The 20,892-nt window shown below is 50.0% G+C and overlaps 1 protein-coding gene across 2 annotated transcripts in view; it reads right to left on the bottom strand.

Annotated features, from left to right (window-relative positions):
• Nucleotides 1-15,725, bottom strand: part of VAV2 (vav guanine nucleotide exchange factor 2) — a 116,874-nt gene extending 101,149 nt beyond the window's left edge. For both annotated transcript variants that reach the window (XM_082067508.1, XM_082067509.1), the window contains exon 1: nt 15,127-15,725. In XM_082067508.1, the coding sequence (XP_081923634.1) occupies nt 15,127-15,330 (204 nt within the window). In that variant the 5' untranslated portion in view covers nt 15,331-15,725. The remainder of the gene's footprint in view (nt 1-15,126) is intronic.
• Between the last annotated feature and the right edge of the window lie 5,167 nt (nt 15,726-20,892).

Genomic DNA, 20,892 nt, shown 5'->3' on the forward strand with positions numbered 1-20,892 from the left:
ACGCACGCTTCAAGAAAGCAGAATTTGGACTTTTTGAGAAGGCAAATGCCATGAAAGGCATCTTTTATTTTGCTTTCACTTTACAACTTGTCAATTATCCCAATTAACACCAGGGGAAAAAAAAATACATGCTAAAAAAAGAAAGAAAAATCACTTTCTGTTTAAAGTCATTTTTGCAAAGTGTAATCTAATGAGACTCCAGACAAAATTAATGCTGTAAAGTTTCCTGAAGTGTAAAAAGACTTGTTGCCACAATGAATTAGAAAGATTTTCCTGCAGTGACTAGTGCCTAAAGTTTCAGATATGTTTTTGCACCAAATCTCAGCAGTCAGGGCAGGGGCTCCAAACCCTTCTGGATTTGGGCACATCCCCATCCATGACCTTTGCTTCAGAGAGAGGCTAAAGCTCAATTAAACAAAGTGGAGCTTCGTTTCTGACCCAGTTTATTTTAAATATCTCTCTAAGAATGTGACTATTTTACCTTATCTGGAATATTCAACCCTCCTTCCCAAGCTCAAGCGGCAAAATTTTTCCGCCCTGGCATAGGCAGCGATTCTGTACAGGCACTTTTTTGCACAATGAAAACAGGCTACAGAAAATTAATCTACTGGCTACTTAATTTGCAAAGCTGCTTAAAAAGGTCAGATCCCCAGCTCATAAGAATCCCTATCAAGAACAGATCCCAGAGATTATGGGAAATAAGGCTCTGGATATTTATATAAATTAATACTTGGGGAGGGTAACGAGATAACAGGGCCCTCTAATCCAATACCTACATCGCGCTCTTTGCGGCTCGTATCGCTTGCTTATCTACCACAGTAACGCAACGGGGTGTGCTCAGAGCTGGTTCTAGAAACCTGCCCCAAATCTCCTGTATGTTTTCACTGAACAGCTTCCAGCTTGGCCTTACTATTTCTTAAGGCAAGTCCTCCTTTCTGAGCCAGACTAACAGGGGCTAACGTGCACTAGCTGGGATATATTTTAGTCTACTGAAAACATGGAAGAACACAATTTTGTTGATTTGTGGTTTTTTGTGGCATTTTTTGTTGTGTTTGTTTGGGGTTTTGTTTTGTTGGGGTTTTTTGTTTGTTTGACAAATGATGGTCTGTTAAATTGTTTAATAGAAAGTTTAGCACGCACACATAATCACAAACACTAACACCCCTGCAATTCTGCACTTATCCCCGATTTATGCTCGCTTAAACAAGGAAAACAAACTGGAATTTCTGAATTTGAGACAAGAAGAAAATCCCGTTATCTCCAGGAGCCGACTCTTCCCCTCTCCATCCCCACCTTGACTCGAGTCTACTCAAACACAGGTGTTTTCCTAGGACAAGCATCTCCCCTGGAAACAGAATTTAATGATGTATTTACCAGCCAGACACGAACAGTTACACCAGACAGCGTATACGAGCAAAGCTGACTCCCCTAATTGGACTATCTAAAATAAACTCTGCGTTACGGCGTAATTGCATTTGCAGAACAGGGAGCGTTAGGGAAGGTTGCGTTGCTTCTGCTGTGCTGGTCTAATTAATTTGGTACAACTTGAGCAGGGAGGCCCCAGGGAGGTGTTGGGCTGGACCATTAATGCTGGATTTCAGCAGGAGGGGTTGGGATGGGAACTGGAACAGCATCCGACTCCTTCCTCGGCTCAGCTGTTCGGCTCCATTTCTCCTCCCAAAGCCACCCACTCCGCTTTCGTGGGCTCAAAATTATCTGGACACAGAAGGACAATAGTCAGAGCTTCCAATGGGAGAGGATCGATACATCTAAATAGGCAGTGGCCCCAAAAAAAGCTCACTGACCCGTAAATTAAAGTTACTTTATCGACACGGTTAAGACTGTGTCAACACGCAGCTGAACACGGATTCTTCATTTCCCCTTTTTTTGGCAGCAGCCCTGTCCTATTTTCCTAAGTGCCAACCAAATTAAGTTAATTTTTACTACTTCAGCTGCATATGTAACTCAATAAAAGTGATCTTTCCTCTGCTTTAAATTAACCCTCCTCTTAGCAGCCGCCTCCAACACACACACGGTGTAAAATGTATGAAGAATTTTTAAGCACAGAATTAAGATGCAACAATAAGCACACAGATTTGTGTCAGACCAATGTGTACTCAGTTATGTTTAGCCCAAAGAAGAAGTTATGAAAGACATTTGTTTAGAAGCCAGCACAATACTTTTAAAAAGCCATAGAGCAAAGATGAAGGCAGGTCTGGTCCCTGTGCAAATGGCTCTGGCGCGCATTAGGCTGAGCTGTTAGGAATAAATTGCTCCTCTGCATAATCCAATCAAGACTATAAAAAAAAGAAAGAAAGGAAAAAATGAAGGCTATGTAGTATTTTACAGGGCCGTAAACACCAAGGGAAATAAAGCATCTTTCTGTAAGGTGTAACTCCCAATGCAAAAAGCTTTTCCTCGAGCTCCACAGAGGAAAAGGCTTTTCCAGCCGCCAAGTCCCTTTTTGGGGAGGGGAGCATAAATAACATCACGTGTAAAGTCATCACGACCCACCACTTCTGGTTGCATTTAAGAGGCACAACGTGGCTTTTTCTGGACCACACTCCACCACAAACAGCGCTCCCTCGACTCGGGGAGAGACCAACATCTGTCTGACCAACATCTGGCAAGGGGCTCACACAAAGCCCAGGCCACACGTCGGCTCCAGCTCCATCGGTCTCCATCACATCGCAATGTCCCAGAGCCAAGGAGAACAGGGTGGGAAGCTGAGAAACTGAAATCTATCTCCAGCCTAATGGACAGTGAAAACTTTAAGCCCCAAAGAAATGGAGCCAGAAAGCGTTTCACCACTCTCGCCTCTGCATGATGGCCAGCCACCAACAAAAGGCTTTTTTTTTCCAATTTTTTGAGTAAAACACTAAGTGGGCGGAGGGAGGAGAAGTTCTACATTTATTCTTCAGCACTCAAATATATGACAAAGCCTGGCTGCTAATGTGACAAAGACAAAACCAAGCAGTTATTAAGTTACCTTGAGCACAGAGACAAGTTAAATACCCCTTTTTGTCTCCAGTCTCCTCCTGTGCTCCATCAAAGGGAGCATCAGACTAATAACAGCCCTGCCTGGGTGAATAACAGTTTCTGTGGAGCGATAACATAACCCGATGCCTCATCTTTATTATACGGGATCTTCACACCATGAGACTGTTATTAGGAGAGCCGTCTTGCAAAAAAACCTTCAAATCATAGGAAAAAAACAAATCAGAAAGGAAATTTGAGTAGTTCCTCCTGTGCCTGCACAAGAGTGGTGCTCAGTGAAACGCAGATTTCCTTCTCATCCCCAGGACAAGAACACACAAAACCTGGTGGCTACGGTGGAGATGTCCTTGTCCCTGATGTCCTTATCCCCGATCCAGCTCAGGATGTTTAACACCCCGGCAAATACACAGCCTCACAGAATCACAGAATCGACTGGGTTGGAAAAGACCTCAGAGATCATCCAGCCCAACCCTTGATCCAACTCCAGTCCATTGACTAGATCATGGCACTAAGTGCCATGTCCAATCTCAGTTTAAAAACCTCCAGGGCCGGTGAGTCCAGCACCTCCCTGGGCAGCCATTCCAATGCCTGACCACTCTCTCTGCACAGAATTGCTTTCTAATCTCCAGCCTCAATTTCCCCTGGCAGAGTTGAAGCCCATGGCCCCTTGTCCTATTGCTGATGCCTGGGAGAAGAGCCCAATCCCCACCTGGCTAGAACTGCCCTTCAGGTAGTTCTAGAGAGTGCTGAGCTCACCTCTAAGCCTCCTCTTCTCCAGACTAAACAAGCCCAGCTCCCTCAGCCTCTCCCCATAGGGCTTGTGTTCAAGATCTCATCTTTGGCAAGTTCCTCTCTGCCCCCATGGAATTACGAGGCTGCTTTACACCTCTGGAAGTTTTGTTCTCACTCCTTTTATTTACACCCAGTTAAACCAGATGTTTAACGCTGCTTATTTTTCTCTACGTCTGTAAAACATAACACTACTCAGCTTTTGTTGATGGAGCCCAAAGCTAAATGTGGGTTGGTCTGGGTTTTATTTTCCTATTATTTTGCAAGGAGGGGGATTAAGAATATCACCTACTGGTTCATCAAGAATCATTCTGCTTTATAAGACTTGGGTATTTAAGTCTTAAATGTACATCAGAGTCCCATATCACAGCATCATCCTTTCCCATTGCAAAAGAACAGATTTTGCTCACACTGCCAAAAAAATCACCAGGACCTATGAAAATGCAATGAGGCCTCATCTTCCATCAATAAATTCATTTTTTTGTTCTATAGAGACCTTCGCCCACCCCAGCAGCTGTATGCTAATTCCCCTTCAGCACTGCTTTATTATCATTTGGAACAGATGTTACAGCCGCTCCAAAATCTGGAGGTTACAAAAACTATTAACCTAATTGGGGTGTCAGGCGGAGGGTTTGTCAGGGGGTGTTTAGCACCAAGGGGAACAGCTCAGCCCCCTCCTTCTGCTGCTGGTCACCACAGCAGCACAGACAGACAGACAGACAGACCAGGCTCTGCCCTCCCTGCAGCCAGAGACGGCAAATCCTCCGTTGCCAAGCCCCCAAAACAACCAATAGCAACGACAAAACTGAAACTAATCGACAAAAATACCCCCGAATGTTGTAAAACAAAGATGGAGAGATCAAGTGAGATGATGTGATTTACAGACTTGTTCCAAAGGCTCAGGGAAATTAGCTGCAAGATGCCCGTGGGTTTTACAGACTTAGCACAAAAGTGAATGCAATTACCTTTCCTTTTTTATATTTGAGGGGGTGTTGTCTTTGTTGGGGTGTGTGTGCAAACAAAGTCACTTCAACCGCAGATAAACCCAACTGCGAAAGGTTTAACATTCCCCACAGAGTTGATTTCTCCAGTGCAGCCCAGTGTGGCTCCTGGAGTAATTAATGCCAGAATCTATTTATGACCTTTGAATAAATTGTTCTTTTCTGAAGGGAAAGCTGTTACACACGTTAGCAAACATAATTAAGAGGGAATGGGGGGAGGATGACAAAAATCTGGAATTAAATCTCTCTCTAATTAGAAATGCTTCTTGCAACAACCTGGCTACAAAGCCTCACTCCCGAGCTGATACTGTAGTTTCATTAAAGCTTCCTCATTACCCTTCCTGAGATAACTAAGCTGTCAATACAAGGGAAATTTACTTCTAATGTTTGTCACCCCAAGAAAAATAATGTGTAAATGTTCCTCCATGTGGGTAAAACTTGGCGACATGCACCCGAACACGGTGAGGCTGTAAAACATGGGAGGAGCAGAACTTCTGTACGGCCCCGCTCGCCTTTCCCAGCCAGGGCTGCTTCTCCATGGCCACACTGCTCCTCCTTCACCAGCCACAGCCGCCCATCGCGTCCCAAGGAACAGGTTTTGCTGCTGACCTCTCAGGACATTGACCAAGTTTGCCGTGTCTCAGACTAAGTTCTCACCAGGGAGACACCAAGTGCCTCGTGCAAAGAGACGCCAGGCAAAGCAGGCGGGAAGCGGCAGCGATTAAAGCCGGGAAGTCCCTTGAAGATGTTCTCAGTCCACCAACATGGACATTCCTACCCCCGGAGAAACCAAAACTCAACTGATGGACGAGAAAGGGTTAAATCACACATCTGCAATGCTATCCAGCACCCACCCCTCCTCACTGTAATGTGAAAATGCAGAGGGCAGGATGATTTACATCTAGGAAGAGCCTAGATTTATTTGTTGTTATTATTATTATTATTTTAAAAGGCCCACCAAAAACTCCTGTTTTATGTAAAAATTTTTGTGCTCAAATAACACATTCTCCTACATCTGAGGCTGGACATGAGGAAGAAATTGTTGTCCCTGAGGGTGGTGAGAGCCTGGCCCAGGTTGGCCAGAGAGGTGGTGGATGAACCATCCCTGGAGACATCCCAGGCCAGGCTGGACGGGGCTCTGAGCAACCTGAGCTGCTGAAGATGTCCCTGCTATTTATTTCTGTGATTTGATGATCTCCAGTTGGTTTCACAAACAAAACACGAGCAACAGAGCAAGATGCTCGGTGAATCACAGCCACAAGGAGGGATGATCATGGGCAGGAGGTGCATGGACACCTCCCTGGGAACATCAGCTCCTGACACAGACCAGGGGGAAAATCAGCATACAACTTCCAAGTAACATATGAGGTTTACTGCAAAAGTTCTTGGTTTATTTTCTGTTTCAAGCCGCAATTCTCTCACAGCTAACACGAGACTTGGCTTGTGGGTTTTTTGTCTCCTCCCCTCTCTGAGGCTCACCAGTGACTTTCTTGGAAGATCAGTCACATGAGAAAGTGCTTCCCATAAACACAAAGGGTCCTGATGCAAACACAAGTCTGTCCCTGATGATGTACACATTTCCTGTCCTGGGGACATGCCATTCAGCTTGGGATTTCCAGTGTTTAACACACTCCAGCTCTTAAAAAAATATAATTTTATATATATATCTACATATCTCCCATTCTTGCTGCTTCTGCCACAGAGACAAGCCCAGCCTCTCAGGATCAGGGCTCTGCTTTAGGGCAAACCTGCATCCTTGCACGAACTCGGATGCTCCCAGCCCGGCTGCGAACGCTCCAAGTACCTGATAAACCCAAAGGAGCCAAACAGCCTGTCCTAGAAAGCAAAACCCAGTTTATACAGCAGGTCTGAGCTCAGAGCAGTCTGGGGGACACGTGCCCATCAAGGACACACGGACACTGCGCAGGCACTGCCGTGGGGCTCGTCCCCCCGCAGGTCTCACCGTGCTGCAGCCCCTGCCTGCCCAGGGCTCGGGCATACGCTTGTTTTCCAGGCAGCCCAACACTTTCGTCACACACATGAGTTCAGCGGATTTCACAGATAATTCTGTGTTTGCAGCAGTAAACACAAACCGCTTCTCCCGCTCCTCCCCTTCTATGATCTACAAGCCTCCTCTGTTCCCTCCTCAGCCCCTTTCAAATACCAGATGTTCCATTTAGCTGTAAACCACTATAAAACACAACAAAAGATATGAATGCTATAAAAGGGCCAATTTACTCCCCTCTCCATCAGTATTAAAGCATATGCTTGAAGAGAAAGAGTAAATTTCCTCTATGGGAACCTTTTAACCTTCCTCCTCTCCCTGTTTATCAAGCCCTGCTCGTTCTCAGGCTGAGCTGAAGCCCCGATGCGGGCAAGTGCAGGCAGCTGCCCGCACCGTGGTCCTTAACGGAGCCGGAGAGGCGTGAATCCCTCCTCATCCGACTTCTCATCACATCCAGAGGCAGCCGACAGCATCTCCCTTTGCTGGGCAGGTTCACCACCCGGTCAGCTGTCAGCACGGACCAGGAGCGAGCACGGAGCCAACGCTGCTCCTGACAAGGGTGCGCGGGGCACCCCGCAAGACAGGAGATGCTCCCTGGGTCCAGCGAGCCTGGCAAACTCAATCCTGAGAAGTCAAGGGACATCGCAGCAGGTAAAAGATGATTTATAACACAACTGGGTCTCTACCATGGGCAAGGCTGTGGAGTTTACTGAGGGGGGAGTTCGCTAGATCACACCACCGAGGAGCCAAAGGAGCGGAGTCAGGATGTGAGTCAGGCTGGTGGCTTTCCAAGGAGGCCAAGGAGAATCTTCCAGCCGAATCCCGGCTGTCCAGACGGGTTATGAAACAAGACGAGGAGACTTCACGTCACCTCTTGCCACCCAAGTGACAGCGCGTCGGGCGGAACAGAGACCGGGGCAGGCAGAATCCTCTGTCCTGGGATGGGAAGGGCTTGCAGCCCCATATCAGGGTGAAACAACTCTTTCAGGGATTTCAGAAAAAAAACAAAAAAAACAGGCTCTTAAAACTAGAAATGTTCCAAAACTTGTTCTGCAGGACTTGTTAGGCAGGGAAACTTGATAGTCAACAAACTAACACTCTTCAGTGACTTCTAGTGAGGACCATCAGGTCTTTGAGCCTACACACAGATTAGCAGCCTGACCCATCTGCACCTGTGTTTTCTCCAATTCTCTCTACAGCAGAGTCCTTCTGGTTTTTCCTAGAGCAAAAACACCCTCTAACACAACAGGAGAGGACACAGATGGTCCAGCTACTTATCAGAGATGTACCCCTGCGAGAACCTTTCAGGTTAGGTCATCTTAGCTAAACCTCAGCATTAACATGGACTGGACTCAACAGGGCTGAGCTAGTCCAGAATGGGATCCCAGTCAAATACTCCCAGACCTCCATCACAGAGGGTGGAGGGCAAGGAGTGGCTGCATTCGGGTTGTATCATCAGATGAAGCACAGCCCTGAGCTGCAACCAAAAAAAACATAAGGAAGTGAGGAAAAAGTCAGTTTTATTAGAAACAGACCTTTTTTTCAGGCTTTTTCTTGAAGGGGAGATAGAACACCGGGAAAAGTAATTTCATTAACGCTGAGTTTGAAGCTGTCGAATGCAAACTGTAATTAACAGCTGTCATGAAAAAGGTGGTACTTCCCTCTCCTCATGACAGAGCATCAGAGGGCACATGGCTTCAAACAAGCAGGACACATCACCGGGGTTACAGGTAACATATAAATCACCCCAAGGATGTAAGCAAATTAAAGCCCTTGGGCTGATACCACCAGGAGAGCCGGGGTGACAACTGCAGGGACACAGACCAGGCTTTGCCTGGGGCCAGCACTCACCGGCACGGCACCGTCTGCAAGATCACTGTACTTACCCACCTCCACATCAACCCCCTCCACGCACAGTATATCTCCTGTAAGCCTTCCACCCCCCACTTGCACATCACCCTAAATAGACAGGATCCTGGTGCTCCCAGCTCTGCCCAGAACACCCCAGCAGCCCCAGCCCGTGCTAATGGGACGTGTGGGATGAGCAAATTTGAGACGCTACTGAACACAGGCTTAGGTGGAAATCCAATGGAGAAGTATTGCAGGGAAAACAGATCTGTCTCTTTAAGAAGGGACAAAGAAGCGGATCAAAAATTTGCCCTCAGGTCAGTCTGAAGCAACATTTCTGTCAGCGCCAAAAATCAGGTCCCGTCTGGTTCCAGATGAGCTGAAGAAAGCAAAGGGTCCCCAGCACCCGGCAGGGGCTCCCACGCCACAGGGCGATGGGTCAGCATCATCAGCTGAACAGAGTCCGATGATGATGCTCAACCCTTCGATACCACCACAGCCCCAGCACACACCTTGCTTGCTTTAGCCTAAATTTCTGTAGCCCTAACCCCAACTGCCTCGCTCAAACACAGCCCTTAAGCATCACAAGTGTCATGGCCAAAAAATTGCCAGTTTCGCTCTGGAGGGACCAAGCGACAAGGTGCCCCATTTTCTGTGACAAGGTACCCGTTCTGTTGGCGGTACACCAGGCACACAGGATCGCCACCAGGAAGGACAGACAAGCCAGGCATTTTTTACAGCTCATCAACATGCTGTTGAGATAGAACGCAGCTTCCCAGCCTGGTCCCAACTTGAAAAACGACCAAACTGACTGGGGTTTTTTTTTGGCTTTGTGTTTTTAAAGGCATCTATTCATTCAAGAGTCTGTTCCCAGTAGGTATTTAATGCAGGTATTTAACTCTCATCAATCATTCAAGGGGGGGGGAAAGGAAGTTTTCGCTGCTTTTCATGCTTTTTGGCATAGCCAGCAGGATCCATCTAACACTTTCCACCTTCTTCTGCCCCAGTAGAATACATATGAGCCTTCAGCTGCAGGTTCGGTTGGATCTTACAGCCTCCCCAAAGAGCAAAAGAGAGGGTTCAACCTACCCAAAGAGCAAAAAAGAGGGTCCTACCTCCAGCTAGCACAAGGTCTTTGGGTGCTATTTGCCACGCAGGGGCTGGGAGGAGAGACGGCAATCGTTGCCTATTTGCAAGGAGCTCACGAGCTCGGCCGTACCAGACAGAGCACCTTTTTTCCCTGTGTAAGGCTCCGCACATCCGAACGGGAAGTCACTGAGACACAGTGAACAGTGATATGTAATGAGGCCTTTTTTTACAGCCTTTTTGGAACAGAACTCAATTTCAAGAAGCGGAGAGTAAATAAAAAGCCAGAGGACCTGAGCAGAGTTAAATCACAGAGTATCTACACAGACCTTGCTCAAACGACCCACCTACCCAGTCAGCTCCTATAATACTGAATTATATTTAACTATTAATACAATCATGACATATGGAACTAATTAAAAGCACTGTAGCTATAAAGCCTCCAAGTGGCACGTTAAAAATCCCAAAGCCTTGTGAATAATTACTGGTACCAAATAAGCCAACGTGCCTTCATCTCCCATATACCTGGGGGAAGCAGTCGCTACGAACCACCTGCTCCCAGTTGTCACGGCAAATGAGTGCCTACATCATCCATAAATATGACTTTGAAACCAAATTATTGCCATCCTCCAGAAAAAAAATGACAGCCATGAAGCCACCTGACAGTTTGGAAGGGTACGGGGCATTTCACCCATCAATCGTGGGCAGGCAATTGTCTGCGTGGCTCCTTAATAAGAGCAAAACAAGAGCGGTGGGCAGCCGAGTCATCATGCCAATTATATTTGCTGCGTCTCATCAGTCTCAAGAGCCCTAATAAAACCTCCACGCACTGCAGACCGAGATGGATTATCTCTAGAGAGATGTCAATATGCTTCAAAATAAGAAGCCTTAATGAGCTGACCATTACTGCTAACTTAAAGTCTGCACACACACAAATACGTGCATTAAATGTATGGCTGCTTCATTTCAAGTAGCCAGGGAATTTTGAAGCAGGAAAAATAATAATATCTATATTTAGCAGTGTCCAGGCCAACCTTAAAGGAAGGGTGAATGCAACATGATATCAATGGGAGTCTTCACATTAAAACAAATCGCATGATCAAGCCCAAGGAGTGCACAACCGCTTTGGTGTAGGTACCAATTTCCATCTAAATATGCGGAGCAACGTCAATGTCACAGCAGATAACACTGCAACAGCATGCTCGGCCAGCCAGGACAGAGCAATGGGAGGCTGGGGCAGGAGTTTGAGGGCTATTGCTTTTTTCTGAGTTGTCCTTCTTTGGATGAACCCACATCTTCCTCAACTGCGGAGATTTAGGAGCAGAAGCACACCCAGAGCAGGGTGCGGGCTGAGCGCCCTCGGATGCACTGGGCGACGCTGTCAGCCCCCGCAGCACCTTGCACACTGACTTTTGATAACTCCCCATCGACCCCGCACCTGCAAAGGGGTCCAGCACAGCTGATCCAGCCCTGGATGTCTCTACCTGGAGATGTGTCTGCACAAATCGCGTTGCCTGAGCAGGGAGCAGCCTGCAGCACGGCTCACCAGAGCATCCCTGCCAACGCCAGGACACATCCGAGTCCCTGTCAGGAAGGATTAATTTATCTAAAGCAAATGCAAAATAATAATAATAATAATAATAATAATAATAATAATAATAATAATAATAATAATAATAATAATAATGAAACAAACCCAAACCCACGCCGCCAAATATCAACCTCACCCAAATGTGCAATTTTTATCACATGCATTTTTATGCCTCAGCATGCTAAAATGCAAGTCAAGAGTCATTTAATTTGTATTTGACCAGAGATTTAACAAAATTACAATTCAAACCTAATTATAGATGAAAATCCAAGGGTTCAAGACTTCCATCTTACTCCCAAAAGGAGTTTGGGATGCAAGAGCAGCTGCACCGCACGGTGCCAGAGGACTGGAATTAGTGCCAGGTACAGGGGAATGGGGCAAGAAGCAGGTTCTGGAGGCGGCTCCACACACAATGGGGGAGAAATGCTGCCCCGAGAGCTGGGGACAGGGATCGCCAGCCTGAGGGTTGTTATATCTGCCCCCATTTCCAGATAAAGACACCCTTTGTATCACATTCCCACAGCCAGCTGGCAAACCAGCTTGAATTACACCCCCCAAAACCCAATCACGGTAATAGACATAATGATCAATAAGTACTGAGGGCAAGTACACTCTCACACTTCCCACCTCTCCAGAAACGGCCTCTACAGCAAAAGCAATTAGCAGAAATGAAGTTTTACTCCAGGCTCATCAAAACTGGCCTCACATCCACCGACTCTTAGAACAGAACTGGGCTTTTTCCTGCTTATTTTGTTTGTCTGTAGAGGTTCAGTAGCTTTGGGTCATCCCATCCTCCCAGGCACCACCAAACACTGGACTTGGGTCTCTGGAACTGAGCCTGAAAATGAAGCAAACTTGAGATTGCAACGGAATGAAGTGATTTTCCCAGCCTGGTTTCCCTGCTGAACAAGCACAGGAAGGTTTTAGAAGGATGGGGACACCAGTTCAGCCTCCCCCACGGTTGCCCTCGCTGTGCTGTGACCTGATGCTCTCACCTCCCAGCAAAACCTTCAGCAGCTGCTGAAAAACAAACCAGCCTGAAAGGGGATTTAACAAACAACACACCAAGCACACAACAGTGTCTGGATCTTAACGTGTTTCTTCACAGAGAGATGTGATTTCACCTCTGGCCTTTGAAGTGATGCTCACCTGGGGCAAAAATCTGTTTCTCATTACACACCTGCACAACCCCATTTGATTCACTGAGAAGGGTGGATGACAGAATACTACTGAGTGTTTCAAGTCTAAGCACAAGTGTCTTGTCCCCTGGCATTTTGACTGATTAATAAAGAAAATAATCTCTCTAGTAAGGCAGACGGCTGGTTAGCCAGCCCAGCCAGTCAGGCAAAATGTGCATTTATCATCAGAAACAACCTCTGAAGTTTCTAATCACACTCTGTCTTGCACATCCCTGCTCCCGTGTCCCAACGCATCACCGCTGTGTGACAAAGATGGGTTCCTACAGTCTTCTTCTGAAATTTGGCCTAGGGAGACTTAAACTGCTCCCTGCCAGCTGCAGTGAGGCTGGGGCACTGCAGGGACATGTGTCCCCACCCAGGGACCCCCATCCTACTCATCCCTGGGCTGCAAGAGCTGAGGATGCACAGGAGGTGAAGAGCTGCAAGATGCCTCCTGTCTTTTGCTACCCTGCGGGAGAAGCCACATTCCCAAATTCAGGAATTGCCAGAGAAGCTCTGAATACTTACAAGCAAGTATAAAGACTCAAGTCTAGATTGATTTGGGTCCCATCCTGGCTGAGGACAAGCTGAGTCTTGTAGCATCCTCTCCCATGCCCAGCAATGGCTCCGCTCATCCCCATGGGCTCAGCTTTGGCCACTCTGCTCCCACTGCCAGGTTTTTGCAGAGATAACCACCAAATTATCTCATTCAGCCACTTCACGTTCCTCCCAAAGCCAGCAAAGCCGACAGGTGGGATAGGCAGAGAGCAATTTCATTAAGGACAGCTGGGCCATAAAGTCTCACCTCCAACAAGCAACACCTGCCTCAGCAAGAGCCTCCTCTCCAAACTGCCACTGGGATCTTCCCTAGATCGCAGCTACCATTTAAAAACCCATTCTTAGTTCCCCACAGGGCAAATATTGAAGGAAAATTAGGTTTGTAGGGCTATAATGTTTCCTTAAAAGAAGAAAGGAGAAAAAAAAAAAAAGCAAAGTATGCCATTCTCAGCATGTTCTAAGAAAGCACCAGTCCCCACACATTTCCAGCTCCAGTGTGACAGTTTATTTTTGGAAACATCAGTTTGTACAGTAGACAGTTTGATCAGTTTATAGCCTGGAAAGCGAAGAGGAAACCTCACAGCACCGTTCCAGCCTGGGAAGAGGCATCAGGACGTGTTGTTCTTTACACCAGCAGGTCTCACACACCAACACAGGCTGATTTTCACCACACGCTCGGGGTCGCCCACGCCGGTGCTTTGCAGGACCAAGGTCTCCAGCTCCACAAGGCAGCTGTGACAGCCTCACACCCACGTGCACACAGCAAAACACACTTTGCTCCCCAAAGCACGGCTCCAAGTTTCGGGCCCAAACACCTGGCAGGGGAGCTCAGGGCTGTGTGCTGTCCCCAACCCCAGCAGCTCACCCCGCACCCCGGGTTATGTGCAGAGGCCAAACAGACAAAAACCACCATCACCCTAGAACAAAACTGGCGGAAGAAGGGAAAGGTGCTTGCCGGATAAGCGGCATGCTTACACAGCACATATGCAGAATTCATGTTAGCATTATACATTATTTATCTTTGAACGTTCAATAAAGTTAAACAGAGTCTTGCATGCTCTTCCCACCAGGACATTTCCTTTCCCTTTCACCAATAAAACCTATTGTTGTTCAAAAATAAAAGACAAGGGTTTGCTGTCCACTCATCAACACAGGGGCTGCCGGGTAGAGAGGACAAAGTGCCCCGTTTCATTTGTTTCCTGATCGATTTCACTTCCCGATTCCCATGCAAATACTGCGCAGCTCGGCTTGCAGAAACATAAGCAGAGCATTTAAACCCAAAACAACCAGAGCTGCTTTTTTTTTTTTCCGTTGGTTTGTTTAAGCCTGCTTTCACCAAAACAACCAGAAATTGGAAACACTTCGGAGGAGGGAGCTTTCAAGTTCCCAGACCTGGAAGCCACGATGAGCGCAGTGCAGGGGGGGTTACCGGACCGGCCGGGGCTCGATCGCTGAACCGGGACCCCGTTACCCATCGCCCCGGAGCGGCGGCGGCTCAACCGGGGCTGCGGCGCCGAGCGCCCCGGCCGGGGGGACACACACACAGGGACTCGGGCACCGCATGGCTGCGCTCCCTGTCCAACCGGGCTTGGGACACCCTTGCACAGCACCAGGGTTTGGGGTTTTATTTATTTGCTTATTTTGCTTTTAATCTTCCCCGCCAAAGTTTTCTCCTCAAGACCAGCGCCCTCCGCCTGCTCCTCCAGCACATCAAAGCCCAACTAGTGCCTCGTTAAAAACCCCCAAGTAATCCCATCTCCTCTCTCTTAGCCGTATTATTTGCTTTTGTTTCGTGATGACTGTAAACAGAGGGAGGGATGTTTCCCTCTTTCCTAGGGTGTTTTTTCTCCGTCCCAAAGCCCTTTCCGGGGCGGACGCGGATCCCACCGGGGCACGACGGGCGAGGAACCGGGGAGCTACAGAGCGGGGTGGGGAGGATGAAGCAGCCGGTCTCCCACGCATCCCCTCCCCAAACGCGCTCGCATTCACGCATCCCACCAAGTTTTGAGAGAGCAACACACCCAGGGAAGGGGGTGCTCCTGGGGGTCCCCCAACTACCCATCCCTTCCCTACCTGGGACATCTGGGGCCTGAAGTTGATGTCCTTGAGGTCGATGGAGCCGGGGGAGAGGTTGTGGAGCAGCTGGCAGAGCAGGACCCCGTCCCGCAGCGCCTGTGCCAGGTCGAAGACCACCGCCGAGGGCCAGACCACCCGGTGGTTCGGGGGCAAAACTTTGCAGTCGATGAGCCAGCGGCCGCACTGCCGCCACTCCTCCATGGCCGCGGGCCGACGGGGCCGCCGCCCCGCTCACACACCCGGCCTTCCCCCTCCTCCTCCTCCTCCTCGCCGCTCAGGGTCAGCGGGCGACCGCCCGAGGGGCTGCTCTGCACCGCGGCACCGCGCTACCGCCCCGCTCCATCGCCGCCCGCCGCCCGGGGAAGCATCGCTCCGTGCCGGGGCTCTGCGGAGGAGGAGGAGGAGGCAGGAGGAAGAGGGGCGGCGCGGAGTTTTCCGGCGGAGGGCTGCCCCTGCCCCCGCTGCGGCCCCACCGCCTCGGCCGGGCTAGGCGCGCCGCATCCTCCCGGGAACAAAGCGGAGTAGAAGGGGGAAACGGGACACCGAAACCGGGCACGGCGGGGCCGCCCCCGCGGAACTTCGTCCCCCTGCCCCGAGGAAACTTGCAGCAGCCGCCGAGAGGCCCCACCTGCGCGGGCGCGGAGCTGGCGCTGGGGACGCCGCTGCCGCGGGTGCGACTTTTCCCCGCCCGCCCCGGGCAGCGGGAGGAGCTCCCGGGCCGCCCCCGCCGCCCCTTTGTCTGCGGGAGCAGGGGGCGGGGTGCGCTCCACGCTGCCTTGGCTTCCCCCCCTTGCCCCCCCCTTCCCTTTTTTCCCTTTCTCCTCTTTGCATCCTTTTGCTCTCCCGCCGCTGCCTTTTCGCTCTGTGTTCCGGGAAAACCGCGCCGAGCCGCGCTGCTGCTTCACCCTCCGCGGACACGGAGCTGCCATCCCCACTTCGTAAGCGGGGTGTCCCCCCCCTCCCCGGGACCCCCACGGTCCCACCGCCCCTCACACGCACGGCCCCAGCGCGCCGGGGGGGCAGGACCCGGCCGGGGCCCCTCAGCTCCCGCTGCCCTCGCACACAAGCCCGGGCTTTGTCTGACCGTGCACTCCCACTCTCCATCTCATGTTTGGGTTGCAAACAGCGCAGGAGCTCTCGTATTCCTCGACTTCCAAACGTGAAGGCAACTCCTGTAATTAATTACCAGTGTATTTAGTAAAAACCCCAACTCTCAGCCATTAACTCCTTGGCAGCAAAACTCCTGAAAAATCTCTGATTTTCACTGGTGGCTTCCATCCAAATCAGCGCAGTTTACAACAGCCTCTTTTCAAATCTGCTCTGAGTTTTCTTCCGAGATCCTCTCCCCAGAGTTTGTCAATTAATTTCCAGCCCGGCTTTCCAGAAAGCCCAGACCGGAAGCCGAGCCTGGGACGAAGGGAAGCTATTAACCTGGATGTCAAACAAATGCAAGGCTAATCTCTTCCAAATGTAGCCAAGCGGAGATAAAGAAGAAAGCGCAACTCTACTGGCATGATCCTTCATTTCCAATGTAGGAAGGAGGATCCCCCACAAAGAATGAAAAATAATTGTTTAATATTCCAAGGAAAGTTTGGTAGGCTTTTTAATAGCACAGAGGCACTTATTTTAGCATGATGTGTTGGCACCCAATCTGGTTTGGGTCTGGCTGTGTGCAGTGCCCGCTGCACCCCTGGCAGGGCAGGGTGCGTGTAGCACGATCCAAGAGGGAGCAGCACCCACATGCCCCGATCCTGCAATGGGAGCTGCACCCTGGGCGTATGCAGGAGCACGCTGATCACAATCCGCACTTCCCCATACCCTGCGGAGGTGATTTCTCAGAATACCTTTCCCATTCGTTAATAGTTCTCCATGAAGCCTTACTTTCCAGCCACTCGTTAGGTCTCCAGCAGCACCCACTGGGCAGGAATCACGAGGCTACTGAAAGGAGTGGAGTCCTGCCAGCGATAATTTTGGTTGACTCTGTGCTAGTTTGCCTTGTGAGGTCAGGTCTGTAGGTAGAGGACGACAGAGGAGTTTATTATATGTGTATAATTAAAGCTGCTAGTTACAGTCTGGCTTTTTTATTGCGTAATAAAAAGGATACTTGGCCCCTGGACACTTAGGAACAATCACTGCAGCTGCAGAGCCAGCATCTGTGTGGGAGGTGTTGAAGCAAATACATTTCTCGCCTACCTCTGCAACAATCAAAACAGCTGATGGCAGAGATATTTCTGATAGCAGCTGAAAAAAAAAAAAAAAAACAACAACCCCAAACCTGTAAGACAAGACCCAGTGAAGAGCGTGTATCCCACACACACACGTGTGGGCTGTGAGCTGCGGATTGTACAAATATCCTGAAACAGGACGGGGTGCACGGAGAGGACCCAGATGCTGCTTTCAGGATGTACCTGGAGCTAAAAGGGAGCCTGCATACAGTAAAGAGGTCGAATTTTGTGCTAGAGCTGGTGCTTTCGTGCCCCTTGGTACTGCTGGGAATGACAGCCAGGGACGGATAGACAGCCAGGGACGGATAGACAGCCAGGGATGGACAGACAGCCAGGGATGGACAGACAGCCAGGGCTGAGGCTGCTGACCCACACACAGAGGCGGACACCACCCTCTGCTGGGGACCGAGCGTGGAGCTTCTAACCAGCTTCGCTCTATGTGCTCTTATCACATCCTTGCATGAGAGAAGCCTGAGAGGTGACTGAACACACTAGAAAGATGATAACAGAAGGAACATCAGGCTTCTTCATCCCCAAATATCTCAGTGACTGTGTCCAAGGACAGAGGGGGTGTGAGGGGGTACACGGCTGGGGAAGCAGCGGCTGTTTGGGAACATCACAGAGCTGCTAGGGAACCTCAGAGTCCAGCGCAGAATGGGCAAAAATAGTCAGAATGGATGGATGGATGGATGGATGGATGGATGGATGGATGGGAGGAGGGAAGGAGGGAGGGAGGGAGGGAGGAAGGAAGGAAGGAAGGAAGGAAGGAAGGAAGGAAGGAAGGAAGGAAGGAAGGAAGGAAGGAAGGAAGGAAGGAAGGAAGGAAGGAAGGAAGGAAGGAAGGAAGGAAGGAAGGAAGGAAGGAAGGAAGGAAGGAAGGAAGGAAGGAAGGAAGGAAGGAAGGAAAAACTTAAATGCACAAACACATCCAAGGAGACTGTACCTTACAAATCAACCAAAACACATGTGGGAAATGGCCACATTTCACAGCAAAATGTATTTGGAGCAGCCGTCTGAAGAGCCAAGAACTCCCCGTCTCCAAACCAGCCAGAGTCTGTGGATTGCCATTGCCACCTTCTGGATCAGACCAAGTGTGCACCAGCCTGTCCCAAACACCGTGGACATCTGTCACCAGCTGGAGCCAGGGTCCCCAGAGCAGGAGCCGTCACGGCTGCGGTCACCGCAGAGCTCGGGCACCACCAGCTGCTGTCAGCAGTTACCCGTCCAGCCTACGTGCCATTTACATCGCGCCCTTAGATTCTGTGATCTCCTTTCACCAACTATTTTAGGAAACATGCGCAAGTCACAACCCGGCGAACACGCTGCTCAGCAGCAGCTCTCGCTCCGTCATCAGCGCGGGACAGATCACACAACTATTGAAGCGCTGTCGTGTTAATCTACCAACATTTGCTGGGTACAGATGATAATTCTCTGCCTGGATCACCTACAGCTGGTCTACCTGCCCAGACAACTTGTACCTCGAAAGAGTCATTGCAATTATCCTCCCGCTAACAGGAGCTCACGTCTCCTCCTCCCCAGGCACCGATGGGGGTTACTGCAGGAAAAGTAACCCAGCACAACGCCATGCTGGCAGGAGGGGTGAACTGGATTCTCTTCTTGTATGGGTGTAACGGGGGGGCAGTCAGCCACAAACATTCCTTATTTAGCCTGGAAAACACGAATGCTGGTGGGTAGCGCCTGTGAGTGCAACTCCACTGCAAAAGGGCTCCCAAACTGGGGACCAAGCAGGTGGAGCCACCAGTTCCCTGGGCATTTTGCTGTGGAATAACCTCATTTACAGGGCGCAGGATGCCCCAGCTGTGCTGAATACAAGTGATAACGTTTCCCCAACACCATCATCGCGCTGCCAGGACAGCTTGACCCACCAGCTTTCCTCCACCAGCTCCACTCCCACCAGCTTTCCCATCAACATCAATAGACACAAATGTTATCATAGTCCTAAGGAGAAAATCACCCAGCCCAGCTCTGTACTGCAGCTGTGGTTTCCAGCAGAGGTGAGGCTGAGGCAAAAGCAAAGCAGATATTTCCTTGGAGGAAGGAGAAGAACAAACCATCAGCCGGGCAGCGCCGGGTTTCACCTCATCTGTTCCGCTGCTGCTGCTTCCAGGGTTTATTTGGGAAGGGTCCTGTAGGCAGATGTCTTGAGGACTCACGGCGAAGGCTCAAGTGGATGGGCAGAGACAGCTGTTGGCTTTCAGAGTCCTGCAGTTTCCAGTCCTTCTTGCCTTATCTTAGCAGTGTAACCACTCCACTTACTGGCTTCTTCTGTTATGCTCTGAGTTCGAAGATAACAGCCCCGGTAATTTTTCAGAGAGGTCCAAGACACCTCATCCATGCCACAAAAGTAAACCTGGTTCACTAAATAACTTTGCATTTTGCTCTGCAGCTTCCACAAGGTGGGGCCTGGGCTGGCTCCTCCGTGCTAGAGGGAGGCGGATTAAGCAGCAAAGTCAGGACATTCCTGATAGTAAACATTTTAATAGTATATTCATTCTTCCTTTTTTCTTTCTTTCCTCTTTGTGTTTGGTCTAAATCTGCTGGGAACGGGCCTTCTATCTCACAGAACCAAACCACTGCGTCTTGTTTGTGCCCATGAAGGCCAAGCCGAACAGCAGCAGCGCCTCGAGTAGCTCTGCAACAGATAAGTGTATCGGGTCCTTAACGGGAGATTAGATGGCGCTGCGTTCACAGGAGATAAGAAGATTGGAAGCTTAAATTTAGCATCATCAGAAAAAGAATAAGCCCCACAGCTGTCTTCAAAACATATTTCTCACTGTGCTTGCCAGGGGACATTTGGGCTGAGGAACACGCTGGAGCAGACTGTGGTGACGAGCGCTCAGTCACGCTCCTTTTCCACGCAGCCCACCCTATAGATGTACCCGTGCCACTGTCACCGCGACAGTCGCATGAGGCTCAGCACACACGGGGTGTCCCCTACCTGTCTTCAGCCCACAACAGGCACCCACTGGGGAGCCTGAGAAAACTGAAGGGGTGTGAATGTACCACGGACCCTCCCAGAACAAGTGGTTGCTACATCAGTCACCCACCAGAAAGGGGACGGAGCAGCAACACTCTTTGCCTTGGCTGTAAATGCCAGGGCTGGGACCTGGCACCTCCAGGAGCTTTGGCGGCCGCTCTCCCCAGGGCAGCCCCAGATGGGTGGGCAACCACAGGCTCCCCTGATCAGCCCCCGTGCCCCCCACGGGCTCTGCACATGCTGGGTTGGGCGTCCCTTTAAAATGTTCTGTGCACTCAAAGGGTGCTGACACCCGTGGGACCCGGCTACCCAGTGTGGGGAGCCCCATTGCTGCACCCCGGACCCACAAATCCCAACTCGGCGGAATGCTCCATTGCCAGGTCCCCGACCCACACACCCCACTCGGGATGCTCCATTGCCAGGTCCCCGACCCACACACCCCACTCAGGATGCTCCATTGCTGGGTCCAGCACCCACACACCCCACTCGGGGAGTCCCATTGCCATGTCCTAGACTCACGCACCCCACTCGGGATGCTCC

This window comes from Streptopelia decaocto, assembly GCF_964273445.1.
Source record: "Streptopelia decaocto genome assembly, chromosome: 17".
Taxonomy (NCBI): Eukaryota; Metazoa; Chordata; class Aves; order Columbiformes; family Columbidae; genus Streptopelia; species Streptopelia decaocto.